The following is a 27920-nucleotide window of genomic DNA, read 5'->3' as shown; positions in this document are numbered from 1 at the left end:
TGTTCCATACATCTCTTCAGACCTGCTCTGTAAAGCATCTTTGGCCTGACCACACACTTCTGCCAAGCTTTTTCAGAAATTGTTTCAGCTGTTCCAAACTTGAATGTGATTGGTGATGGCTACTGGGCTCTTACTTTAGGCAAGAGTCTTAAAGCCTTGCAGTTCTCATAAGAGGATGAGATGAATTAGTCTTAGACATCACCATAAAGCAACCTGTGAGATTGTGAGAACCACAAGCCACAGAGAAATACGATTAGTATTTGCAAGGTGCATAAAGACTACTATAATCTGAAGCGTCTTAACCACAATTGGTCATGTCCTTTACTATTTCTGGGCAATCATTTAATTGTCTCTGTTTAGAAAGCTAGTATGCACCTATGCTAGCACTGGTTGAATTTTATACTGTCATGAAAGACAACCCATCAAATATTGCTTTTTATGTAAATCAACTGGGACTTTATGAAACACCTTGATGACAAACAACTCATCAATCCTACAGCTGGGAAGGCTATTTTAACTGCTTCATCCCATATATTACAGATGGATAAGAACATTCATGCATTCGTCTCAGAGAACTCTTCAGTATTACTTGGGGGCTTAGTTAAGGTTTCTCTGATTATTTTAACCAGTTCACTGAAGTCCCTGAGTTTCCAGCATCAGTCATGCATACCTGTACCCTGCATGGAGAGGCATGCTACCAGCACATTCTCTCAACGTGACCTCCTGTGCAAGAGCATCAGTTTCCTCTCCTTGACAGGCAGTGAGAACCAGCCAGGCTGCCAAGCTCCCTTATAACAAAGAGGGCTCTCATTTGCATCCAGAGGGCTGACTAATAACCTCACCCGCTCCTCTTCAATGAGCAGGGACAAAGAACCTTATCTTTGGTTTCAACACAACAGAAGAGAGAAAAACACAGTTTTAAGAATTCACTTGATTTTACCCCTTCAGAGAGGAGGGACAGAGAATGGCATGCTACCACCTCTTGTCTTCAAGGCCACTCCAATAAGCTGGCAGAAGTAAACGTTTGGTGTAACTAGCTGAGATAGGACTACTAAGAACACATTCCTCCATAGAGCACTGAGACTCAGAAGTAAACACCCCTTGGCAGTTCCTGCCAAACTTAAAAATACATTGTGAATTCAGGTCTCTAGCCCTAAATGGCAGCTATTAGCAAAGTAAGCAATGAAATAATTACAGAAGCACGAAGTGGAAGGGAATCTCCCATGTACTACAACTTCATCTCTCTGAGTTGAGAAACACTTGAGAACATCTGTCCAACACGACCTTAAATTCTAAGTAGCTTATTCCAAGGCTGCTTTATCTTTGCAGCTTGAGTCCAGCACAGGACCATAAAGATAATTAAGGAACCACAGCATCTTTCGTAAGAGGAGAGGCTGCAGGAGCTGGAACTCCTCAGCCTGGAGAAAAGAAGACTCAGGGGGATCCTGTATTGATAAGGTAAGAGGGAATGAAAAAGAGGGAGCCAGATTCTTTTCCATCGTGCCCACTGACAGGAAAAGAGGCAATGTGCACAAACTAAAATGCATGAAGTTCCATCTGAACACAAAACGCCATTTTGTTACTCTTGAGGGTGGTCAAACACTGGAACAAGTTGCTCAGAGAGGTTGTGGAGCCCTGCAGAGTCTCCACCTGCAGAGATTTTCAAAACCCAGGTAGAGATGGTTTTGGACAACCTGCTTTATATAATCTTGCCTGAGCAGAAAGATTAGACTAGATGATCTCAAGAGGTCCCTTCCAACCTGAATGATTCTGTGATACACTCTCAAGTTTCATCTGCAGTTTCATCAGTGCAACAGAAGCAACCCAGGAATTTAATTCAATTCCTTGACATGAATAGGAAGAAGAATTATACAAGTTATGTGGTTCTTCTTACACCATTTCCCTCTCAAAAAAGCTTACTGCCTTGGTCTCTGGCATCTCTCAATGAGCCCCTCAGTAGGTAGAATAACATTTCAGCTTTTCCTGATCTACAGAGCTCAGAAAAAATTCTCATCTTCCTTCTAACTGCCCACTGCCCTCCATCTTTACCATATAATTTCTTACACAGACTTCTGACCCTCTTATTTTACAAAAGGTTTGTTGGTATTCATCTTTCAATCTTGTCCCAGTGCAAAAGAGCTCTCCTCAGCCAAGGCTGCACCTGTCCTGCAGCAGGACAGTTCAGAGGTGCTGTCACATTCAGTTATCACCGTGGCCATCTCAGGCAGATGTGGACTTCCCTGTGGTTTTACCCACAAGTAATGGCTTGGATACAGAAAGCTCAAAGCCACTGATTAATTAGTAAATGCTTTGGAAATGTGAGATTTTAAAGTGGGAAATTCTAAATGTTTCAAAACAACATAGGTAGGGACTGAAATAAACTGGAGCAGTTGAAATGCCAGCTGAGCTTTGAGAACACATGAGGAAGAGAAAGGTCACTAACACCGACTGTGCGGCTCAGACTCCCAGCTGCTCAATGCACACAGCAGAGCTATCATAAGCCAAACAAGAGAGTTTTTCAGGCTGGTCACTGCACCCTTGCTAGTGCCTATACCCTGCCAGACCTGAGCTGGTGCATGCAGAGACATCCTGAGCAAGATTGCTTAGTCTAGAGAAAAGGAGACTCAGGGGGGAACTTACTGCTCTTTACAACTACCTGAGAGGAGGCTGTAGATTGGTGGTGGCTGGTCTCTTCCCCCAGGCTACATGCAATTGGACAACATGAAAAGAGCTTCAAGTTGCTTCAGGGGAGGGTTAGATTGGATACTATGAACAATTTCTTCACTGAAAGGGTAGTCAAGCACCAGAACAGGCTGCCCAGAGAAGTGGTGGGATCACCATCACTGGAACTGTTCAAAAAACCATGTAGAATGTGGTACTGAAGGACATGGTTTAATGGTATACTTAGCAGTGTTAGGTTAGTAGCTGGAAGATCTTTTCCAACCTTAACAATTCTATGATTTCCATGTCCTTAGCACAGCTATTGCACAGCCTGAAAACTTCCCTACAGGTAACAGGACTACCTGCAAATGCAAACCTTCATGTGTGCTGTACCTTGCCAGAATTGAGAAACTTCAGAAGTGAAAATTCCCCATGTACAAGAGAACAAGGGTCAGCATCAGCACACCATTTTCAACAAGGCTAGATGAGGGCTTCCTCATTTCTGAATTCATGCTTAACTAATAAAAATTAAAATAGGTTTCAGCATGTGATGTCCGGGGGTGTCATGCTCCCATGATGTCCTAAACAAACCACAGCCAACAGCTGTGCTAGAGGCAACAGCATAGCCTGCACAGGGCCTCTGTGCAGCCTCTAGAGAAGCATTAGCCCTTGCTGGGTCCTGTACCATATGTCTTAGTAGCTCAGAATTCAGCAATTAGGAAGCTGAAGCTGAGCCATTTTAGCATCAGGCCTAGTTTTTCAGTGTGTACTGACACTGCTTTTAGAAGTATTGGTGAATGCATGTGAAGAGAAGTACTTCCCAGGAAGACACCCAGACCCAAACAACTTCAAATATGGTCATAAACTTTCTCTGCTACGTGCTCGAAAGAATTAAGGGCTGCCTTACTCAAGAAAAATTCAGACTGCTGTGACTTAAGTAAGACCAGAGGAGAGGCTGCATTTCTCTGCGGGAGAGGTCTGCTGTCATAAACGCTTTAAGTCACTCATGCTGCAACCAAGCCATAAGGCAGATTTTTTTCTTACCAGTCAAGAAGAAAGTTTTCACAGTTTCACCCCCAAAAAGAACTATGCACACCTGGGGCTGTCTTCTCTTCAGAGGAAACATCAGAACATTTGCATTTGAGGCCATTCAAAAAACTTGGCCTGTAGAATCACACAATGGAAGAGGTCACAGAGTCATTTTTTTCCCCACATAGAAGTAGGCTCTGATACTTTCATCCAAATACTTTGGCCATGAAAGCAGCCCATTTCAAATAGGTTCTTCCTTCACATGAGTCAAAACTACAGCAGATGGCTCACCTTTGCAACTGTTCTGATGTGCACAAACCAAAAACCTGACATGTCATGCAGGTGACAGCCACATCAGCTATGATTCCCGTAAAAATAACACAAGTCCAGAAATTCTGAATCTTTATATACTAATCTGGAACACGTAACAGCAGAGTCCACAGCAAATTAGTTTGGTTTTACCTCATTTTTTTCTCTCAGTCAAATATTTTCTAGATCTGCTGGTGTCAGCTTGAGATGAATGTACGCTTATTAAAATGAGAAAACAGAAAATAAGCTGATTTTTTTGTTATGTACAAACAGCTACAAAAATCCAAAGCACCATCTCCCTTTCAAAACACTGTCTACATAAAGTCAAAGCACAATTTGTTTCAGCACATGCTAACTTACAGCACAGATGGAGAAGGACTCTATATCCAGCTGTGGTAGGTCAGACTCTAGAGCCTTACCCTAAGAAATTTTGCCACGGATGTCTGGCAGCCAGCCAACTGAATAGCCAGACAGCCCACTAAATTGCTGCTCAGAATGCAGCAAGACTGGCAAGAGCTGGCTCTGGGAAAAGACTTCAGTATCAACACACCTTTGTATTCTCACACACTCTTCAACTACACTAGAACTTACTCCTTGTCTGGCCTAAAATAACTCGACAGCCCTTGGATATGTTTAGTAACACCTTTAACATTAATTAGCCAGTGAAATGTTTAAACCTCCAGAAGTTTGAAAAGCATATTTTAAAATCAATAAAATATTGGTTCTGTGCTCTAGACTGAAATTTGGAAGAAAACAATTACTAAATTTTGCTTTTGACAGGAAGAGTCAGAAAGGCTGATTTAATCTCCATTCAGTTTTATTTTTTGGAGTATAAAAGTTCAGCCAGAGTTTTCTGTCTTCTTCCAGACTTTCTTCTAGAAAGCAAAGGAGCCATTCTAGGTTTGGTTTAGCTTGAGCATTGGGAAAACAAGATGTTTTAGAAGAATGTGAAATAGAGATGCAAACTTCAGTTTATGCAGATTTTTAAAAGATACTAAGAAATATTTTTTGTGACCTGTTTACCTGAGAGTGACATCTTCAGCATAATCCCCAAACCATCTTTTTTCAGGGAAACCATTTTGGCCAAGATCATGACTTTCAAAATTTATTTTTACTGTGATAAATTTGTCATCATGATTATTGCAGTTGTTATCCTGGCATAAGGCATCTTTATGCACACAACACTGGACACATTGCCTCATTTATGCCAGAAAATAGAGATAAATCTTAAGCCAAAATGCAACTGCAGGATTCCAGTCTTGCTGAGGCTAACAAAGAATACTGTAACCCTACTTATGGCAATGTCATAAAAATACCTGAACCAGCATGACTGCCCAGAGCTCTCCCCCTTCATTTCAACAGAAACTATGAAAAAGGAATTCTACACAGCCTTCTAGAGTTTAGGACAGTTCAGAATCAATTAAAACTCAGTATATTGGGCACAGGTAGTCTCCAGCTGTTAATACTTCTCTGCTAGTAAGCCCTCTGCGTGAGTTACAAGGTGATCACTTTCAGACTGGTTGCGTTATTTTTAAGGCCATCAGTACAATTCTTTAATTAATATCTGCCTTTTCATCATATGTAACAAACTGATCTATTGTCAACGTGGTTACAACAGATCAGTTTGTTACATATGATGAATTACAGATTTGATTTTAGGCCCAGTGCTAGAGAATACATATTAGACCTTATTTTGGTTCTGGTATGACAGAAACAAGTCTGAAGGAAAAGAATTCCTTTCCTTAAACTAAATAAATAGAAGACAATTTTCCATTGACTGGGGTCAATAAACTGCAGACTACAATATGCACAGGCAGAACTTTAAGCATAAAAAGCTTTAATTTTCAATTTGCTTTCAAAACCAGGCACCCAAGACAATCTCAAATTTAGAAGTTCTCTGTGAGTCACTGGTAAGCTCTCCTGAATTAGGGACCAACTGACCAGATATAGAAAAATCTGCTTGCACTTCCTAGTTTACAAGGTTTGGACAATTTGCTTTAATTTTCTCTTTAAGTAAAGCACATTACCAGCGTTAAAATAAGAATAAACAGTATCATGCATCTCCCTCCTTCAACCCCTGACTAGAAAGCACAACTCCATGACTATGGTCTTACCTTCTGAAATAGCCTTCTTGACAGCTGCAAGGTAAGCATCAGGCTCATCATCATTTGTGAGCTCTTGCCACTGAGACCAGTCCTTGAAAAAGGCCAAATAGTCATCACAGTCTGTAACACCACAGAACAGCTTGACTATTTTGCACGGGGGCCATAAAGCTTCCTGAAGGCTCTGCAGGATGTGAGGGACATAAAAACTCTGCACCAGCTCAGCAGAAAGCAAAAGGATGATACTCCGACTTCTGGTGAACAGGTCCAGCTCCTGGTGGGAGATGGCAGAGTCGTCTTCCAGCTGGTAGCTCAGAATCCGATGCTTTCGAATGTGCCGAGTAAAGAGGAAGAGGTTCTGGAGGTACTGACACCATTCGCTGGCGTCACTTGCATACACAATCAGCACATCATATTCTCCAGGGGCTCCTGTACAGGTGCAAGATGACCACAGGAAAAATGATTAAATTCAAACCATGATCTCACCCACAGCTTTGCAACAAAGAAACCCACAGCATAGTCACTCTAACTCCTGTCAGAAACTACAAAGCATTTCAAAGGAGTAGTAGTTCCATCCAAAATGAGGTGTCCACAGCTATAAAGCAATTCTAAGAGTGGATGAACTCCTATTTGCAGCTTTGCCACTAAATTCAAGTCGCTTTTTCATCCTCAAAAAACGTTCCTATAAAGAAGAGCATTTCCTATGCAGTTGCAAGTGAAACAAACTACACATAGAGATTTACAGATTTAAAGCACTCTGATAGGAAGAAAAAAAAAGCCACAAAACCCAGACCTTCAAAACAAACTAGCTTGAAAAGGGAAATTCACCTTCACATGTAAAGTTAAAACCATTTTAGGCAATTATAGGGTCTCTGCAACACAACTGCAGATCATAATATGCCCAAGTGGAACATATACCAAACAGCACACCTAAAATAACAAAGTCCTTTATTTAAATGAGGTCACACAATACTTACAGGAAATCACTATGGCCCCATGGTGTTAGATATTTGCTCTCTTTGCAGCAATGAGAAAGCAAACTGCCTGAGAAGTATGCATGCAACTAAGGGAACCTCAGCCCCAGTGCTCACAGCACAGCCACTCTGTTGTTCAGGCTTCAGACATTTCAAAAGGCCATGTCAGAGTCCTTCCTCAAAACTGTCACAGAAAATTTTCCCAACAATTCTGGAATGGCAACGCCTCTTTTCAGAGGGAAAGAACTAATACAATAGTGGTGGCCATAACACAACCCAAAATAGACCCAAAATTGACTACTTCCGTAATTCTCTAGACACAGCTTCTAACTACAGACTCATGCGTTTCTGTGTTCTGGAAAGAAAGCACTTAAAACTGTTAACAGCTTGCTAAGAGGAGCAGATGGAAATTGAACCAGTATGACATGATGCAGTGCTCACTCACCAATCTCAAGGAAATGTTTAAGTCTGAATTTAATTTTCCCACTTACCTCTGAAGACATTTACAACACAGGTCCCATGGCAAATTTCAGAGCTGAGCATTTCAAATCTTGTTAACAAGTTGTCTTCTTCTAATTTCTGTTTGACTCTTTAGAAGTGTCAACATTTTCAACCCATCTCCATCATAAAGCAAGCAAAGGCAGATTTTTCCAATTAAAGTAGAGGGCAATGCCTAAAATTTGGCATCCAAAAGGAGGATCTGCTGAGTGAATTTACCAGAACTGAAGATGACAGTTTTGCAGTCACCTTAGAAAAATTCAACCAAAATTGCACAGCCTCCGAAGACTTTATTCTTCTACCTTCCCACAACCTTCATTAAGAAATTACAGCTGAAACAATGTCTAGCCCTAAACTATACAATTAGCAGCTTTAAACTGTAGTTCAGCAGAAGTGATACAGTTGAGAAGATGTGCTCTGTGCTCAACCAGTAATGTCATGGTTACCTGCATAAATAAATCTCTAGCTGTGAAAGGATGATATCCTAGCTATGGAGAACACGGGCAGTGCAGTGCTGATGTATTCACTAGGACAGCTGCATTTTGGGAGTGAATACAGCTCCTGAACCCCAGATGGAGGCTTGCAGGAGACAGCATTCCCAATGGAGAGGATCCACCAAGCTCATAAAGCAGAGTCCTCAGGACTCAAAACCTTGGGACCTTTAAGCTAAGAGTGCAGTGCTGTGAAAAAAGATGGCTTTCACGCCAGTGAGCACACCACTACTGCCAAAATATCACTGAGGGTGGCTGAACACCACCTGGCAAAGACAACAGAATCATATGAGCAAAAACAGGAAAACTAAGCAGAATTAAAGTTTTGCTCTAGAAAGGGAAAGGGAGATATACCACAGACTTCTGCTTCCACTGCCCTGTGCTGATTTACATGCAGTACAGTGGGAAAGGACAGCAGAACTGTCTGCTGAGAATGGAGCTCACACTCACTGTGCTCACTGCACCATCGCCAGCTGAGCCCTACCTCAACTGATGGAAAGGCCATGCAACAACTCTGAGGTGTGCCCAAAGCTTAAGTCCTACCCCTAATGCTTTCTGGCAGAAGGCCTCCAGTCTCTGGGAAGATCAGTAGTGGCCTTCTGGGCATTTTAACATCCTCTAAAATGGAAAACCTAATCCTATTATTCACTTTGAAGAAGCACACAGCTTCCACAACTAAACCTGTGAGCCAACAGACCCTTCTACAGTCTTTCAATGAAAGGAAGCAGCTGTGCTTGGAAACAGGGTAGCAGAGCCATTGACTTCAAATATGCATTGCACTAAGGGCACTAAGCATCCAAGAATCCTTCCCTTCTCCTATAAGCAGATATAGGATACAAACTTGACAGACTCACTGCAAGTTCCCTGCCAGAGCAGTGCAACCTTTGCATCCAGCAGGAAGGAACTTAACCTAGTGTTTAGGAAAAGTATTGATTTCCTAGCTAGCACTGCTCTACAAGACCACAGAGCTGTGCCAGCTTTCTTCAGGCCTTCTTACCTCAGCTCCTACAGCCTTTTACACGTATGCAATAAACTGAAGAACAATGCTCCTAAAAGGAGAACTGAGAAATAAAATTACTGACTTCACTTGCAGAGCCAAAGTAACACTCTATGTTCATAAGCAAAAATACTGGAAGTGGGTCTTGCAGAGCTAAATAAGCTTAAGTCAGCATTGGGACTGTTTCAAAAAAGCCCAAAAATCTAGAAATAACTATCTAGAATGTTGCAACATTCTCTTTCAAAAGAAGGATTACACAGGACTCTCTTTCCTGGATCATGCTGTTATTTGTCTAATCAAATAGCGCCTTTTGCAGCACCAACTACTGTCCAGTCCTCAGGGAATAGTGTAATAAATGGAGGATACAGAACATTTCAGGGAGGCTTTTCATAATTCTTCACACATAAGAATAACTCACAGAGCACAGTTCAAAATACAACATATACTCTGCCTATTGTACATGTATACAGAAATCCTTTAGTAAACACCAAAAAATTTATTTCCTTAAACCCTGACCTTAGATGGATGCTTTGATAATGCTTTTGACAGACTGGTTTTAGAAAAATAAACACAAAGAAGTCTTCAATTAAAGAAAGACATATAGGAACACTATACACAATAGCAAGATGAAGAAAAATGGTTGGCTGGTGCAAGTCTGTCTTTCATACTCTCAAGTGTGATCTAGTTTAAATTTTAACAATACCTTGTTACTGGATTCCTAAGCTTAGAGTATTAAAAATTCTTTTGCCTCTGTCTATAAAATGTCAGCACCACTAACAATACAGCAGGAAATGTTTATTTATGTCATCGAAAATCATGAAGGTGCAGCTCTGTTGCAGTTTGCAATGACAAACCATAACCTTTGGACTCCTTTCCAGCTGTAGCTGACTCTTCAGTGTTTAGCTGCACACTTTATTATACAGCAATGATAAAAGACTGATGAGATTACAAACCAGTACTGCAGAAATGCCTAAGACCTATAACTGAGGTGTAAGCCCCACAGATGAAACAGCACTAACAACATGATACAAAGTTTTCCCTAGCTTACGAACTCCACACAGAATGGAAGAGGATGACAAAATTCAGTAAAACTCACAGAAACCCATGGCAAGAGAAGCATACATGACTGTCTCATGCCTTCACAGTTCCTCTCTGAAAAGCAAACAAATCAGGTTCATCTCCAAATTATGTCTGCAAGTAGTAAGGTGATGAGCAAGTTCAGAGCAAACATGAGACAGTGGTTTATGGCCATATCATAAGGTTCTGATTATCACTAAAATAGCTGAAGGATACTGTGGGAAGTTAGCATATTGGCTCTGGGTTAGACTACATCTTACAATATCAACTGTTATTATCTATTATTTCATTACATAAGCCAAAAAGTTTGATCTTTTTTCAATTTACAGATCATAAAATTTTCCATTGTACTTTTGGGTCCCATAAAGAATATTCAGGGCCTGTAATAATATACAACTTTTGTGTGCCATCTTTCACATACCTCTCATAAGTAAATCATGACTTCTCATTGTCCACAGACCAGGTAAAAAACTGAGACTAAAGCCTTTATTTTAACTCAGATAATCATACGCAGTGGCAAGCAATCTATTTTCATCTGCTAAAAAAAAATCCACCTCTAATTCTGACTACATAAGAAAGACATTATGTAACCTGTTCCAGTGTGGTTTGGGATTCATGTGTATGGAGGATACACAAATATTGCAGTCCAAAATATTGTTTGATAAATGGGTGTTCACTCTTCATGAAAGACAATTATCTATGCTATAAAGGAAACCCAACTCAAAGTGTCTTTATAATCAAATTCTGAAAGGAGAGCACTTCCAAGAGGTAACAGAAACTGCTGGTGGGCCATTAAGAGAAGTTCCCAGCATGCTCCACATTTCAGTATTTGAAGTGTGTGTATTTAAGTGCTGTATGATTAAATAAATGCATTCTTTGCAGAGGTGGAATGCAAAGTAAAAGTGATCACATGCAATAACTATTAACATCCCAGTGAAACTTCTTACCTTGACTGGAATAGAAAACCTTCACTTTAAATAAAATGCTGCAAACAAGCAAGAGGAAATAGCAGAATCAAAGTGGATAAAGTTTTTGCAAACCAAACTTCACTGAGAGAAACGAGATTTGCATTATGATAAGTCAATCTAAAGTTGTTCTATTTTTAACAGTCTCTGTGAAATCACCTTCTGTTTATCAGGAGAAAAGTAGTTTTGCCCACAAGTCTCCTGAGGCCTCCGTTTAGCTTATTTTTACATCACAGGAGATACGCGTCAATGAAACGCAAATGTTACTTCACACCCTGAGAATGGCACGTTTTTCCTTTTTTAGATAAAACACATATGCTTCCCTGCAAAGAGAGGAACTTGCAAACTGACCATTAGCAAGACTTACACAATACAGGCAAAACCCCTCTCCTCTTTGAGTTTGCAGCTCTGTTCTAGGTAGTTTTACCTGCACATATGTTAGCTAAAACATTTTCAATTACAGCAAACTAGCTCAGCTTGTGAACTTTTGCCACTGTGGCAAGGGGTACGAAGTCATAACACCAAAAGGAGGTGGTGCTGAAGCATAAACCTATGTGCAGAAAGAACTGACTTCTCTATGAATATCACAGAGAAACATGCAAATGGTAAAGGCGGACTGGGGCAGATTACTCCACAGAACACCCTCCTTCAGAGCCTGCTGATCTGCCATGCCGAAATGCATTTAAGACACAGAACTCTGCCAGCACCTGCCCTGCGCTCAAGCCAAGTGAAGCAAGGCAAACTAGAAAGCGCTGCAGCCCGACTACGAACAGAAGAGCTACCGTTGCTCTGAACAGCCCCGTGGTCCCCTAAATTCGGGGAGCGGATCCCCCCTTCCCCAGGGGCGCGGGCAGGGCTCCGCTCCGCTCACCGGTCCCTCGGCGCGGGGCAGCTGCGGAGAGCCCCGGCCCGCCGCAGCACAGCGGGGCACAGCACCCTGGCCCCGCCGCGCAGCACGATCCGGCGGAGAAGCCCCGCCGCTTCCCCCGGCTCCCGGGACGACAGCCGCAGCACCTACCGGGGGCCGCCATGGTCCGGGGCTGGCGGGGAACGGGCCGTTCCCCTTCCCTCACATCGCCGGCGCAGCAACGCGGTGCATCCCCCCGCGGCCGCTCCCTCGCCCCGGCACGGCACAGGACACGGCACCGGGCTCCTCCCGGCCCCGCCTCCCGCCCGCGGCGCCCCCTGCAGAGCTGGGCACGGGGCTGCTCCTGCCCGGCCGTGCCTCGCCTTCCCGGTACTCGGCAGGACTCTTCCCGAAGGAGGGATACTGCCTTTCCCTGCCGGCTCCAATCACATAGTCCATAGGTGGCCGAGGAAACAGCACTACAACGAGGAAAACCTGTGTTACAGTGATACAGAAACTCCGTATCCTTGGTCATGAGAAACCTGAAGCAATAGCTGTGGAAGAGAAAAAACGATACCCACTTTATACTCATCCCTAACTTAGCTTTTGACATGTCTTCTACGAGCAAGGAAAACTCCTAGGGGGAAGCCAAGTTGTTCCCTCCAGTATGAAGTAGTTTTATGTTCAGCGTTTTCATCTAGAAGATGCTGTCTTCCAAATGACATTTACCAGTTTCTGTAAAACTATGTTCATGTTTGAGTAAAGAGACAATAAGCAGTGGAAGGACACTGTTATTGTTGAGAGAGTAGGGTTCAATTTACTGATTTTGTCACTGAAGACAAAGCAGCAGATTCTGCCTAAATTATTCAGCCTATTTCTTTGCAAACTTAGAAAAACACTTCCACCAGTGAGGTCTTTCATTGATGCACTTCAGCACAGCAAAAGTAGACTGCTTAAAATCTGGCTTCCCAATCAAGGCAGTCAATCCCAAGCAGTCAATGCACATTCTGTACTCAGCTTAGTGTCACCACTAATGTTAGAACAGAGGTGGTTACAAGCAGAAAGGAACAACTATTCCCCACTAATCAACTCTATCTCCAAAGTTCATCAAACTCTCTTGTTACCTCCAAATATTTCTTTACTGAAAGACTACTTTAAGCTTACAAATTGTTTGCCACAGCCTGTCTTCTGAAACCAAAGTGTTTGCTCTCACAATAGGGAAGTACTAGGACAAAAAGCATTTCCTGATGATAGAGTCTTATGAGAAACTCCAGGTATGCAAAGAAGAAACCATAACTTTCCCCTCTGAATCATCCCAGAAACAGACACTAGATAAAGAACACACGGGCACTGGAGAAGTGTGCAAATACAGAACCTACTTGGGATTTATGTGAAAGACAAAAATTAGCTACCTGGAAACTTGAGTCTCTAGGCAAATTATTTTACTATTACAGAAGAGCAAGTATATATTAAGAACTATGAAAACAGATTAATAACCACATGTATGACTTTTTGATTGTTCCACATTATTTCCCTTGTTAAGCTGTGTATCTTCTAACTTGCAGTATAAAAAATTAAAAACAAAATCATCTCTCTGATGTTATAAGAGGATTTCAACATGCTCTTACGAAATAAGGTTTTAAATTCTCTCTCTTTAAAGCCTTGAAGTATCACAGAGAGAGTTAGCAGAGTCAGCTTCCAGCTTCCTGGGAACCCACAGGGCTTCTCCAGGCTGCCAGTGTCACTTAGGATACTATGCATTTTATTTAACCAATGCAAAGCCCACAGGAAACCTCTTTAGCATTTAAACTTCCCAAATCCCTACAGTGAAATTAATGTGCCTCCACAAATTAGCTTAAGTGTAATAACTGCTAGTGTGTTATTTCAGCAACCCCCACCTGAAAACTCAGATGACAAATCAAGGAAAAAGCTCCTTCACACACTAGAAGAGTAGGCAGGCCTAAGGGACAGTTACAAAGCTTGTAAATAATTAAAAAAAAAAAAAAAGGAGGAAATAGAGGGAGCATTTCATCCTACCTTGTCCAAAATTAACTGTACAACTCTTTCCTCACTTCAGTTCACTGCAGCATATGAACACAGCTGCATGTGTAGCATTATTCTCAAGGGTCCATCTTAACCCTGTCCAAAGAAAAGGACTAGATTGCTCTTTCTGGAGCCATTGCTTTTTTGCTAGGTACTTACAAGGGGTAACAAGGAAAAGATTCAGTAAGTGTTTAAATACCCACGCTATCTCTCTTCACTTTTTCTTGGTCACAAAAGGAGTGGGAAGACTCAAGACCTCTCATGGAAATATTCTCTTCTGAGATGAGCTGGGGAATGAGGGGCTGGAAAGCAGTGCTGCAGAAAGGGACCTGGGGGTCCTGGTCGATGGCAAGGTGGATATGAATCAGCAGTGCCCTGTCAGCCAGGAGGGCCAAGGGTGTCCTGGGGTGCATCAGGCACAGCATTGCCAGCCAGGCAAGGGAGGGGATTGTCCTGCTCTGCTCTGCATTGGGGCTGCCTCACCTCGAGTGCTGGGAGCAGTTTAGCCACTGCAATGTTAGAAAGATCCTATGTATAGCTCTCCTTGCAGCCTTAAAAAAAGTGAGATGGCAGCCAAGCAGAGGACTGAAAAGTCTTATGAGGAGTAGGGCAGGTGAGGGGAGCAAAGGAATTCACAAGCAGTAACATAAATCAGTTGAATTTGCTTGCTTTTTAGATCCCAGGATCTCCCACTACTGCCTTGGAGAATACAAGAACAAAACAACTTTCCCTGCCAGGTCATCCGGACAGTTGCAGGCACAACACAGGGGAACACACCTAGAGAGCCACACACCTTTGAAGAGAAACTGCTGCTCAGCACAGAGACCAGACCTACCAGACAAAGGCCAGGCAGGAGAGTGAGATACTTACTAACCAGAGAAGCAAAGTGAGCTAGTGAAGCAAACACAGTCAGTAATTTCATTGCTTCCTTACAGGAGTTACTTTAGATGGCAGGACTTAAAGCAACATTAGTTTACCAGCAAAGGCCACATCTCTTTCTTTCTAATGCAGGCAAAAGCATAAAAGTTTGCTGAGCCTTGCAGATGAAGCTTGCAGCTGGTTGTTACCATAGAGGGAAACTACAAAAATTAAGAAATATTAGTTCCTGCAAACAGTTTCTTTTCTGCATCACACCCCCCTGTTATTCCATACATAACGGGGGCAGGGCACATCAGGAGCATCTGGAAACAAGTACACATATTTAACCAAGCCTCAGCTGAACACCCTTTTTCTAAAACACAGGCGACAGCACCTGCATAAAATGACAGAATCTTACAGCACAAAATACCACAAGAGCTGACTTTTACTTCCCCACAACTGCACACATGGGGCCTTCCAGAGATACCAGCAACAGGCATGCTTTGCTGAGAACAGAGCCCACCCAAATATGTGTGTTCATTAGGCACCAAGGGACAGAGCACCCACACAGCACAGCAATATTTGGAAACATTTAAGTGCAGAGAGCTAGTTTGGGGAAATGTAAAAAGCAAAACACTGCCTACCTACCACTGCTTTTTTGATCCTAGCAGCCGTAAATCTAGACTTCAAGCACAGGACTCTCTTCTTCCTTTGCCCTCAGCAAGCTTTATAGCACCCTCTATTGAAGAAAATCAAGAAAAGTGACATCCATCACAAAGGCAGGAATAGAGAGCTACAGCCATCAGATCAAACCTTCAGTTTTACAGGAAAAAAAACTTCCCTGGAAAAATTATTAAAGCCATGGCAAGATACAAAAGGTGAACGAAGTCTCATCCTTATCAGGGTTCTGAGCACACTAACAGACTGAGGTTGTCCTGTTCAGGCTCATCTGGGCCTTCCACATCCACTCTTTTCCACAGGTCCAGAAGCTCCCATTTAAGCTCAGGGCCTGAGTTTTCAGCACTTACTTGAATTATACCTGTTTCATGCCTTATCTCCAGCCTTACCTCCTTGAAGCCTTTCAAGCCTGTATTGTAGGTAGCTTTGTCTCAAATTCTCTCTCTCTTACAGGTTGCCACTTTAGGATCATGTTCCTGTTATATTAGTCCTTCCTTTGGCACCAACTCTTTTTTCGTGTGTGGATAAAGTATGAGCATTCAGTACCCATACGGGTACATTCAGTGCCCATGTGGGTTCAGGTGCTTCACAGCTCATCTTTCCTGATTCTGCGGGTGAAGGGTGTTATCAGCAGCCAGCCCTGCCCGCCGAGCTCCAGCCGTGAGGGCTGCGCCGTCCCGCTGAGCACTGCCAGCACCGAGGCTGCCCACAGCTCCCGCCTTGCTCTGCTCCCTGGAGCAGCCCTACTCCTGCTCCCCAGCATTCCCCTAGCCCCTCGTTCCTGCTCTCTAGCACTCTCCTTTCAGTGATTTGAAATGGATTACAAGTAGGAGTAAGCTGGTGGGGCTTGAGTGGACTTTAGTCTAAAGTCTTCCCTCTTCCAGAATTGTGTGGGCATTCCCGGGTTCCCAGCCACCCGTTCGGCACTGCGCGTTGCCTTGCGGCAGGAGCGGATACTGCGGGGCCCTTTCCCGTCCCCTAGCGCCGGGACTGTCCCCGCCCTGAGGTCAGCCCGCGCCACCACCGAACCCCACGGCGGCGCGCCGTCAGCAGTACGCCTGCGGAAGGGGCGGGGCCGCGGCCACGGCAGTGCGCGCGCACGTACGCACGCAGGCACGCAGGCGTTGGCGCGTGCGCGCGCGGCACGTGTCGGCGTGGGCATCATGGCGGAGCGGCGTGCGGTGCCCAGCGACCTGTTCCCCCTCGTGCTCGCCTTCCTGCGCGAGAGCGGCTGCCAGGGCGCCGCGCGCGCCTTCGCCAGGGAGGCACAGGCGGTGAGCGGGGCGGGCGGGATGGGCATGGGAATGGCCATGGGCATGGGCATGGGCATGGCGATGGGCATGGGCATGGGCATGGGGTCGATCGATCGATCGATGAGCTGACTGAGAGACACTGGCTAACGCGGCCTCTCTCGCTTTAGAAGGAGCAGGACCCCAACGCGGCCTCGCTGCTGGACATCTTCACGTACTGGCTGCGGTAAGTGCCCTCCGGCCGCGGGGTGCGGGTGTCCCCTCGCAGGGCCCCGCTCAGCCCTTCTGTCCGCAGGTCTCCGGCGGCCAAGAAGAGTAAGCTGGTCCCGAACGGCGCCCCGGCCAAGAGGAAGCCCTCCGCCAGCAGCAGTGACAGCTCCAGCGAGGAGGATGAGAAACCCCCGGCCAAGAAGCCAGGTAGGTTTGTGAGCGGCCCTGGTGCAGACCGGGGCTGTGCTTGGCATTGGCTTCTCATGTGCATTTAGAGCTTAGGTTCAGCAGCTCTTTTGAGGTCTTTCAGCAGCTAAAAGGGACTAGGTTTGTGTTGACTGATCTTGGGCTTGGCAGGTCTTTTGCCCGTTACATGTAGGATATGTTCATTCTAGCTAAGGGTGATTTCTTTGTCTTGTTATAATTTAGGCACAGCAGAGTTTGTGTCCCACAGAAGGTTTTAGCCATTCCAGAGAAATGCTAGGCATCTGTACTCACCTGCTGCTTGTGTGAGTTGCACCCTTTTTTCTCTCAAGCTTGTGTACCAGTGCTATAAAAAAATACATCCCTCCACTGCACTTTGCTATGCGATGAGCTGTATTTTCCCCTTTTATCTGGACCTGTTATATCTTCCCTTAATTACTTTGTACACAAGATTGTGTGTATCTAGCAGTAGATCTGCAGGAGGGAAGGAATAAATGGAGAGAGGAAGAGACATAGACAGAAAATGTCTTCAACTTTAGCCATCCTAAAGCTGAATTTGAACTTAGATCTGATTTTTATTTGATAAGGATAGTTGCAAATAAAACGTGAGACAAAATTATTTATTTTGCTCCACATTATTAAAAAGCAGTCAGTAACCAGGAAGTAGATTTGGCTAAAACACATACAGATGTCTGGAACCTTAACACAGCATTACAATGGTTTTCTTTGCAAGCACAAGTCTGTACTTGTTCAGCAGGTTTCTTTAAGCTGGAAGATGTGCAGACCCAGCTAATATCCCGTTTTGGGGGGTGCTCTTTATTTGTGGGCTGGCTTTTTTGGTGATAGAAGTTTTCACTTAAATTTGCGTGTGACAAAGATAAAGTCTGGAATTGTTTTTATTTTCTTCCTTACCCATTTTGGAGCAGTCTGCTACATGCTGCTCAAGAAAGAAAGTCGAGTGTTACAAACTTCAGTCACGATTTAATGACTAATATGTCTTTTTGCCCTGATATCCATTAGTGTAGGGTATAGGTACATGAAAATTGTGAATTAACTTGTCACCAATGTATGCTGTCCCTTATTTGCAGCTAAAGCACCAGCTGTGCCCAAAACAAAAGCAGTTCCTGCAGCCAAGATGGCAGAGAGCAGTAGTGAGGACTCCAGTGATGATTCAGACTCGGAGGAGGAGAAGAAGCCAGCAAAGGTTGGTTTTTCTTTCCAGCCTGTTTAATGCATGCTTGACAGTAATAAATAACAGCAAATTTGACCAACAGAATTCTGTCTGAAATTGGGGTCACTTGTCCTGAACTGTTAAGTGCCCAGGCTATACTGCAGGTGCAATGCAAAAAGACATTTCTGTAGTGAACAACGTGCCATTCGGACTGGTCCCAGGAAAAATGAGTTTCTTGTCCAGCACCCACTTTGTTTCATATCCAGGTCTGCTCCTTGCTTTTATCCTAAGATTGTCAGAGCTTACTTCCTTTGCAAAGGAAGATTAATTTATAGTTGCTACAATAAATTTAATCTTTACACACACACACACATATATATATGTGTGTTTATGTAAAAAGAGAATCTTCTCTTTCCTTTTTCTTGGTGCAATCAGGGTCTTGAAATGTTGAGGAGGAAGAATAATGTCAGGGGAGGAAGGGTGATACTATTGTACACTAGAGGAGACCAACTGGAGTTGCCCAGTCAGTATTTTCAGTCTTCAAGCCACTGTAATCTGTAGAAGGAAGAGAACAGCACCAGCCTCAAAGCTGCCCCATTTTGAGGAGGCAGAACTGAAGACTGATGTGCAAAGAAAGCTTCCCATGTGTTTCTGAGAGGTTTTCTAGAGCAATATTGTTCCCCAGGGATTTTTAGACCCTGACCACTAGGCAGAGTGATGTTTTCAAATCAAAATGGTATCCTCTGTGAAAAACAGCTGTTTCTATGCTCCGTGTATGTATCCATCTTGCTAGCCTAGTTTTCTTTTCACGACTATGAGAGCTAATCAGTTTTTCCTCCTGTTGTTTAGAAAGGTGCAAAGCCTGTGGTGAAGCCAGCTGGAACCAAAATCCAGCCTCAGAAGAAAGCAGAGAGTTCCAGTTCTGACTCAAGCAGCTCAGATGAAGAAGCACCAAAGAAGCAACCACCAAAACCAGCAACACCTAAATCAGGTGCCTCTTATTTTGTATCATGAGTAAAGTGCAAAATCAAAAAAGCAGGAGAGGAGTGTTAGGTACTGTACCTACATACAAAGACATATGTATTAACACAGCAGTCTGAAAATCTGCTTTCACTGTCATTTGCATTCCAGTCCAGTCTCCTCTGACAGAGAGGTGTAGAACTGAGTGCAAATAAAACATCTGGTCCTGAACACTGCATTGTTTGAATAGATAGTTGTAGTCAGCAAACTTAACTCTTTAAGTTCTGCTTTTGCCATTGTCTTCCCCTTAAAAAGCAGGGAAGATCTTTACTTAGCCTTTAGTCTTGAAACTTCTAGCAGAAAGAGACAGTTTTCAGAAAACTTTCTCTAAAGTTGCTTTACATAAACCAATGTTTTTGCAGTGCTGCCTTAATCTGCCCTATTGACTTCTGTAGTTCTTTTCTCTCTAAGATACTGCTCAATGGAGTTATCCCTCATCTACCATAGCATGTTTTGTAATGTCCCTTTTTACTTCTCTCAAAAGGAACTAAAGCTGCCCAGGCAGCCAGCAAGGTTGTCAATGGAAAAGCAGAGAGCAGTAGCAGTAGCAGTGAAGATTCTGATGAGGAAAAGGCTGCACCAAAAAAGGTAAATTAGCCCATGAAAAGCTTCATGAACAGTGTAAAAATCTAGTAAAACTTGGTGTTAAAATCTTGTAGGCACAGACTACACAGATCCTGTGCTCACTGTAATTCTTATACCTCATTCTCCTTCATACAGTGGGATTATGTGTTCTAGCATCTCTTCATGCACTGCTTTCTTTCCTAATACCTCCTTGCTGCTTTCTCTCATCCTTTACAGGGAAACATCTTGTGTCATAACCATAGCTTGTCTTCATTATGTGTTCGCTTTGGCACAACTCTTTCATGTTTAGCTGTCTGTAACTTTGAGTTTTCTACTAGCGAGTATTTTAAAATGTTTTCTGCAACACAAAAATAATCATAGTTGTTTTCATCGTGTGGCAGTTGCTAAATTTTGGTCAGTTCTCTGCCCCTTTGTCCAGAGGAGCTCCTCATTAGGGTTTCATGGAACAGAAAACAATAGCAGAGGAGCTAGAAAAATAATGATGCTCATGTGTTTCCTAAAATTTGCATCTGAGAATCTCTGTTAATCTTTCTTTGTCTTCAGAATTTGCTCTTAAGTAAGGTGTGGAATTAAACAATATACACATCCAGCTGTCCCCACAAGATTTCTGCAACTATGTTTTTTAATGTGTATTTCTTTTGATAAGGCTGTTCCCAAGAAATCACCTCTGCCAAAACCTGCAGCTACTCAAGCATGTCTAGGGAAAACCAAACGTGCCAAGAAAAGTTCCAGCAGTGAGGACTCATCTGACAGCTCAGACGATGAAAAGCCACCTGCAAAACAAAAGCCAAAGTCTGGTATGTAAAAAATACTGAATAAGGTTTTTTTGTGAAGCATCCAGGGTTGTTCAGCTGCGGTCCAGATGATGGGCTAAATGGGCCTCTGTTCAGCATGGTATAATGTCTTTAGGATTCCAATAGTGAGCTGGTATTAGTAGAGGGTCAATCATCCAAGGTTGGTCTGACTCTCTAACCAGAGGATTTGAGAAGACAATAAATGAAAACAATGAAAAATTGACATATGTGGCTTTTTTCTGAAAAAGTCTGGTGACAAGCTCCTGTTCTTCTAAAAGTGCAGAGAAAACTTTTGCAGATATCATTGGGTCAGCTGAACCCCAAGAAGAGAGTTAAACTCAGAACAGAAACAGTGAGGTAGCAGTGGGGTGGGTATAATCTTTCAAATTATAACCTGGTGTTGGATTGTAGCTACAGAAGGGGAAAAAATGGAAGTGAATAGCAGAAGTGCTTTATTCTGACTGCAACAAACATCTCATGCTGCTGACATTATCATGCAGGCATCTGAATGCTGTGTTTCTCTTCACAGGTCAGTACAGTGCTGTACCACCTCCTCAAGGTATACAGACAAAGAAGGGCCTTGCTAAAGCTCCTGCAAAAAAGGCTGAGAGCAGTGACTCTTCAGACAGTAGTGATGAGGCAGAGCAGGCTGCAGGTGAAGTACTACATGGTGCCAACAAAGTTTTGGCAAGGTCTTGGCTTTCTCAAAAAAGCTATTTTTCTTTGCTCTGTGTTGCTGTTTGCTTTTCTGGAAGCTTCTGATTGAATTGATGGCGTCCCAAACAACACTGTACAACTTGTGGATCTGAACTGTGGTCAGGTTGGATTACTTTGTGCATGCTGGTATGAAAACTCATCAAGATCTAGTTTAGTGGGAATAAGTGAAGTTTTTGTGTGGTTTCCAGTGGATTGGCTGAATGGCTAGTGTACTGAGAATGGAACCTTTTCACATCTGGAAAGGCTTGGATGTTGGGGCAAAGGTTTGATGTGGATGTGGCCTATTAATTTTAAACTTGCTTTTGCAGGCAAAGCAGTAGTAGCTAAAACAATCCCTGCTCCCCAGAAGAAAGCTGTGACTAGCAAGAAGGCTGCATCCAGTTCTGACAGTGACTCAGGTAAACCAAGAAATAAAGTTCTGATTCTTTTGTGTTAATGCTTTTACTGGCCAAGTCGCTGTGTAGTGGTACATCTAAGATCCTTACTGATCCTCTCTGTAAAGCTTCAGAATCTCCATGGCTAGCAAGATGTGATACTGAAAGTCAGCAGCCTGCTGTGCAGAATGGAATCTGACCATGAGACAAGACCATTGGCAAGTGCAGAAAAGTCTGCATATTGCTGGATGTAAAGATGTAAAAACGTGTATCAGGTTTCTCCGAGAAGGTTAACGGTTAACTTCTTTTTGAGCATCTGTGTCTTGAGATTTTTGGTTTCTCTTAATTCTATTGTGTTCGGAGAACTTTCTGAAATAAAAATGTAATCACCATATGAAGTTCAAAATAGACTTAAAAGATGCCTGCCTTCTCCTAATGTGACCCTAGAAATGGGGGCAGTGTGCTTTGTCTCTCCTGTCGACGAGGTTTGAGGTTGGTGTTTCCCACGTAAGTTCCATGTGCTACATCTCCCTCCAAGTTCAAGATTCTCCTCTGGTGTATCTCAACATCTCTGGTGCCATGGCAGGGACTGGGTGGCAGCTGCCAGTCTGTCTGTAGACAGCTAGCCCTAGCACTAGGCTGTGTGACACTCCAGTGTCAGCAGTTCTGTGTTTACTGGTTTTGTTGCCTCATTTCTTTCAAAATTGTCAAGCTTTTGATTGCTGTTACTACAATGTTCAGAAATGTTGCAATAGATCAGGTTCAGTATTCCAGATCCATGTAACACAATACAAAAGTGTGTTTGTACTCAAGAGTGTCCATTCTCAAACTGCTGCTAAACTCATCTGATACAGGAGGGAGCTAAAAGGAGACACTGGTGTTGCTGCCTCACTTTGTATTCTTTGTCAAATTTATCTCTTAATTTTTTATATGTTATTTTGATCCTTACCACATAGCTTTTCTCAATGTTTCTTCTACCTTAGTTTGATGGTACTGGTACTTTGTCCAGTTCTTTATTCTGTACCTCTTCTCCTACGTTAGTCTCCAAATACCTACTTCCTCACGCATACATTAGTGAAGAACTTAAACTGTTTGTGTCCACTTTCCAGCAAAGAAGACACGTGGAAATACAAATGCTGTCCTCTGACCATTCAAGTGTCCATCAGATGCTTGGCAGTTACCTAGTGGCTCAGCCTTGAGCCACAAGCCATTTTGCTTTTTGCTTCCCCATGAGTTACATACATACATGTTATTACTAAAATAACTTGCACATGAAGCCTGTTAACTTAAAGACCTTTTTTTTTTTAGATTCTAGTTCTGAAGATGATCAAAAGAAGGCAGGAAATAAGCTCCCAGCTAAACAACCTGTGAATAAGAATACTTCCAAACCAGCAAAAGTAGTTGTCAAGCCTGGACAAGCAAAGAAAGACTCCAGTTCTTCCTCAGACAGCTCAGGTATTTGGGTGGGAGAGAAGGAGAATTCTACATGTGTGTTGTTCTTGTTCAGACCTCTGTGGTTTAGGCAGGGTCTGAGGGCGCGGTTGGACAGGAATACCCATTGCAGTGCTGTTCCAAGCAGATAATGAAGTGCATTGTGTATCAACCTTGAATTTGTATGTTAGCCTTGTATTGAAGGAATGGGACTTAGTCTTGTTTGGTTTTTTTCTTTCCATTCTAGATTCTGATAGTTCTGACAAGAAGGCAGCTCCTGTGAAGCCCACAACTAAAGCAGCAACCCCTCCAGCAAAGAAGTCACCAGCTGCTACAAAGAAAGCACAAAGTAGCTCTGATTCAGATAGCAGCTCCAGCAGTTCTGAGGATGAGAAGAAGAAGAAGAAGAAAGGCCCTCCAGCTAAACCAGCTGGCAAAGTGGCTAAGCCAGTGTCCAAACCTTCTACTCCAGCTTCCAAAGCAGACACATCTGACTCTGACAGCTCAAGCAGTGAGGAAGAAAAGCCAGCAGGGAAACCAGGCACCAAATCTACAGGGGCAGCAAAAGCAACTGTGGGGAAGAAGGCAGCTGCTTCTAGTAGTAGCAGCAGCTCATCAGACAGTTCCAGTGAAGAGGATGGGAAGCCCAAAAAGGCAGCGAAAGGGATGCAGAATGGTTCCAAGGCCATTGCCTCCACAGAGAAAGCAAAAGCATCTGCAGCAGCTGCAAACAATATGAAGTCTAAGCCAGTTGGTGGCAGCAGTAGTAGCAGTGAAAGCAGCTCTGAAGAAGAGACTGGAAAAGTCAATGGAGGTATTACTGATAGTTTGGGAAGTGGGTCTGTCAGGCAGTGTTACTGAGCTAAGCATGAATGGAAGACTTTCTGAAACAATACTCAGTCTAATCTCTCTGTGTTACTGGATTATGTCATCTGGTACAGTAATAAGTGGGAAGGGCTAGTTTTGAATTCAGTGGGATCTTTTTTGTCTGTATTGCATAGCTGCTGGCAATGGCATTTGTGGTAATGTGAAGTACATTTCAATATAGTTGTTATCAGTTGCCATCTGTGCATGCACAGGATTTAGTGACAGCAAAGCAGACTGCTGGAGGACCTTGTCTGTGTGGAGTGGGACACCACAATTGATGCCCCTGTGCACAATCTCAGTCTTTAATCCAGCTAGTGATGTGTACAGGTGCATATGGTATGAATCCAAAATTTGGCAAATTTTGACCAACAGAACTCTCTTGAGTACACGAAATCATTACTATAGAGCTACCCTATTCCATAAAACTATTTTTATCCATTAGGATAGGAAGATCCTTACTTACTCAGAATTTCTGTTAGTGTCTGGTACAGCAGTCTGTTTTCTGGGTGAAGTAATGCAGGGACCAGTTCTCACACCTGTGTCAACGTTGGGTTTGCTTTCTGGGGAACAGAAGCCGTTACCTTTCCCCACACTGCCTTTAAAGTTTCACTGCTGTACATCTAACAGGCACAATCGGAAAGAAACAGAAGAGGGAAGATGTTCAGGAGCCAGAGACACCACACAGTAAAAAAGCAAAGATCAAAGCCAAAACACCACACACAGTTCCCAAGGTGAAACGGGTGAGTGAGGGTGGACTGAGGCAACTGGCTGAAGAGGCATGTCTGCCTTCTGAACAAGTAGGCTTGTTTTGGGTTTTCTGTGAGGTTGGGCCCACAGGATTATTTCTATTTTTACTCTCTCCTCAAACACTTAAACCTTGTCTGGAGAACTCTAAGGAGTGCACATAAATACATAATGTTCTTCTGGCCAAAGCTGATCGGATATGCTTGCACAGGAGCACTCCTGAGCTGCCTGATCTGAAGTGGGGAAAGAATCATGAATCTGAGAAACACTTAAAAGATTGAGGAGATGTGAACAGGGCTCAGTATTTGCAGGGCAAGAAAGGAGGTTGTCATTAAGGGAATGTTGTGTGTTTGTATGTGCTTACTGTATCTCATTTTCTTTCTCAACAGCCATCGTCTCCATTCCGCCGCGTAAGGGAAGAAGAGATTGAGGTGGATGCCCGTGTGGCTGATAACTCATTTGAAGCAAAGGTAGGGCTAGGTAGTGCCAGAGTGGTAACACTTGGTCTCTGCAGGTGCGTGTGTGCAGAGCAGCCTTGGCGTGCTTGTGGGGAGTGATTTTGGTGAGAACTTCTTCCACCAGGAGGAGCATGTGAGCAGTAGCAGGAGGTGCATGGGAGAGTGGTATCAGCTCCATTGTGAATGTAGTGGTGTTTGCTGGGTATGGTGAAGTGCAAAGCATTACCATTACTCTCTTGGGTACTGACTTGAATTTATTTTTCTTCTCCCCCTCCATCCCTTACAGAAAGGAGCAGCTGGTGACTGGGGTGAGAAGGCTAACAATATCCTGAAATACACTAAAGGCAAATCTTTCCGCCATGAGAAAACAAAGAAAAAACGAGGCAGCTACCGTGGGGGCACTATATCGACCCAAGTCAATTCTGTCAAGTTTGAAAGTGACTGAGAATGTTTCCTTTGGAATTCATAAACCATCTGCTCACCAGAACATCTTGGATGGGCAGATGGACCTTATGGATGTCAAGCCTGCCTGGAATGCTACCTCCCCTTGCCCTTTGGGCAGGCAGCTCCAGTGTAGGGATATGGGAGAATGGTTGGATGTTTCCCCGTTTTATTTCTAATTTTGTTTTAGTCTCCTAATTTGAAACCATCCTTGAGCTGGTGTTTTTGACACCACTAGGGTGACCTCCAAGACTTATATTTTCTACAGTCTTATTTTAAAAGGCTGGCAGTGATTTTAACTTTTGGTTTCCCACCCATCTAGTAGAAGAAAGAGAAATCATTGTCTTGTATTTTAACCTCCCATTTCTTTTCCAGCCAGTTTAATACCTGTGAAAAGGCAAGTATGATCACTCGCCTTTGACTAGTTACTGTAAGAATGACTGATTTGAGCACTCTGGCTGTAATCCCCAGTCCCACCTGACATTTCAAGTTTACCCTTGTAGTGTGACAGGGTTCCTCTTCTCTGTTTTCTTTTATGGTTTCACCTTGCAGTAAATACCTACTTTCATCTTCCTTGCATTCCTGTGGAGGCCACTAACCAGAGTACTTGGAGAAGCAGTCTCTAAACATGTCGTAGTAATTGCGTAAAAGTACTGATTGTAGTTGCAAAGTGGGGGCTATTGTCAGAAAGACCAAGGTCTATAGTTCTGCTGTGGCACACTTGATAACACTTCCGTTAGTGTAGCTGGGGAGTGGAGCTGTACAGAAACTTGGCTGCACGGGGGTTGTGAAGTTTCACTTTGTGGGAAGGGAAAAGGAGGCTGAGGAGATAGAGGCCTCTTAGCAAAAGGCAGAGCTGGATAAGCCATGTTTTTGTTCCAGGGGCTCTGGCTGCATTGTGGCATTACTCCTTGTTCTGGCTGAACATAAAATATGCCAGCTTACATTTACTGCCAGCAGTGTTAGCTGCAGCTTGTTAGAAGTTGAGATGAATGTATCATTAATGCCTTAAATTTCTTTTCTGAGTTGGATCACTTGCTCTTTGAGCTGTGTTCCATCTGGTAAATCCCTCTTGAGAAGTAAAATGCCAGTTTCCCCTCAGGACTAAGGAAGATAAAGCCTGGTGCTGTAAGGTTTGAAGTGCTAGCTACAAGTATATGTTCCATATGGGAAGCCACAAACAAGTTGAGAAACTTGCAGCGTAAACTGAGATTTCATGAGCAACTGACAATAGAATGGCCTTCTGCTGTTGAGGGGTGGGCTTGCTTTCACTCCAGTTGTGTGGCTGCCTCCTTACTTAGGTGCAGCTCACATCTGGTAGAAAATATTCACCCAAATACTTTGCCTTCTATTAGGTGGGTTAAGTTAACTAGTTTCAGAAGCAGTGGGCTGAGCCCACAGTCAGTATGAATTGAATAGTGGTAGTGTATGTTTGGGAAGTGGAGTAGTGGGCTGTGAGATCTGCTTACCCTGTGTGATGAAACTGCCAGCCACTGAGACATAGTGCAGGACCTGATTTCCATGTTTCCATTCCCTCCCGAAAGGGTGCCAATGAGAAGAGCCTTGCTACAGAAAGCTATGTTTGTGTACAAAGCAGTGTCACTAATTGAGGGTTAGATGAGACTTAATGAGCCACCCCCATGTACATGAGTGGCAACTTTTTCCAGTGAGCATTTTTCAGGACTTCCCCTCTGGCTTGCACAATCACTCAGGCCTGGATTCAAGGTTACAGTGCAGAGGGGCCCAGGAGATAATGTTTTTTTCAAAAAAGTAAAGGTTAGAGGGCAAAGGAAGGTGGAAAGAGTGTGTTTTCTGCATGGGGATTTGAACATCATCTTTCATGTCATTTGCCCTCTTTTTTCTGTTTATCAGGAGCTTGCATTTGAAACTCTTTAAAATACTTTTATGCTTTCAGGTTTTTAAAAAAGTATAAAGTGTGAGAATTTAATGTGTCAGAAAATAAAGATTGCTGCCTTTGTAGTCTGTGTGGATCTGGTAGTTAAAGATATGGAATAGTGGGTGGGAAAAGGGAAGGTACCAGTGCTTGGGGGTAGCAGCACTGTCTCTACATCTGTCTACAGCCACTTATCTTATTTACATGATAGTGAGCATGTAGCAGACCTTC

The 27920-nt window shown here is 43.4% G+C and overlaps 2 protein-coding genes across 7 annotated transcripts in view; one reads left to right on the top strand and one right to left on the bottom strand.

Annotated features, from left to right (window-relative positions):
- Positions 1-12277, bottom strand: part of PIK3AP1 (phosphoinositide-3-kinase adaptor protein 1) — a 39483-nt gene extending 27206 nt beyond the window's left edge. For both annotated transcript variants that reach the window (XR_014853225.1, XM_085065449.1), the window contains exons 1-2: positions 12122-12277; positions 6114-6530 (exon numbers count right to left, since the gene is read on the bottom strand). Coding sequence is in view for 1 of the 2 variants with exons in the window: in XM_085065449.1 (XP_084921575.1) it covers positions 6114-6530; positions 12122-12134 (430 nt within the window). In the remaining variant the exon portion in view is untranslated. The remainder of the gene's footprint in view (positions 1-6113; positions 6531-12121) is intronic.
- Positions 12278-16646: 4369 nt separating this feature from the next.
- On the top strand, positions 16647-27775 carry NOLC1 (nucleolar and coiled-body phosphoprotein 1). Of its 5 annotated transcripts, none has more exons than XM_085065444.1 (14): positions 16647-16803; positions 16950-17005; positions 17075-17196; positions 18282-18397; positions 19226-19355; positions 19869-19972; positions 20616-20766; positions 21293-21433; positions 21789-21878; positions 23163-23309; positions 23533-24099; positions 24780-24892; positions 25286-25366; positions 25641-27775. In XM_085065444.1, exons 1-14 carry the CDS (start codon positions 16693-16695, stop codon positions 25797-25799), a joined length of 2088 nt encoding a protein of 695 aa, XP_084921570.1. In that variant the 5' UTR covers positions 16647-16692; the 3' UTR covers positions 25800-27775. The 5 variants fall into 5 exon arrangements, with proteins under 5 accessions (XP_084921570.1, XP_084921571.1, XP_084921569.1 ...); XM_085065445.1 differs by having other exon boundaries at positions 19214-19355; positions 21293-21418; XM_085065443.1 differs by having other exon boundaries at positions 19214-19355.
- Positions 27776-27920: the final 145 nt, after the last annotated feature.

Source organism: Lichenostomus cassidix, chromosome 6 (genome assembly GCF_008360975.1).
Source record: "Lichenostomus cassidix isolate B80296 chromosome 6, HeHo_3.0, whole genome shotgun sequence".
In the NCBI taxonomy this organism is placed as follows: domain Eukaryota; kingdom Metazoa; phylum Chordata; class Aves; order Passeriformes; family Meliphagidae; genus Lichenostomus; species Lichenostomus cassidix.
This window is presented reverse-complemented; position numbering and strand designations above follow the sequence as displayed.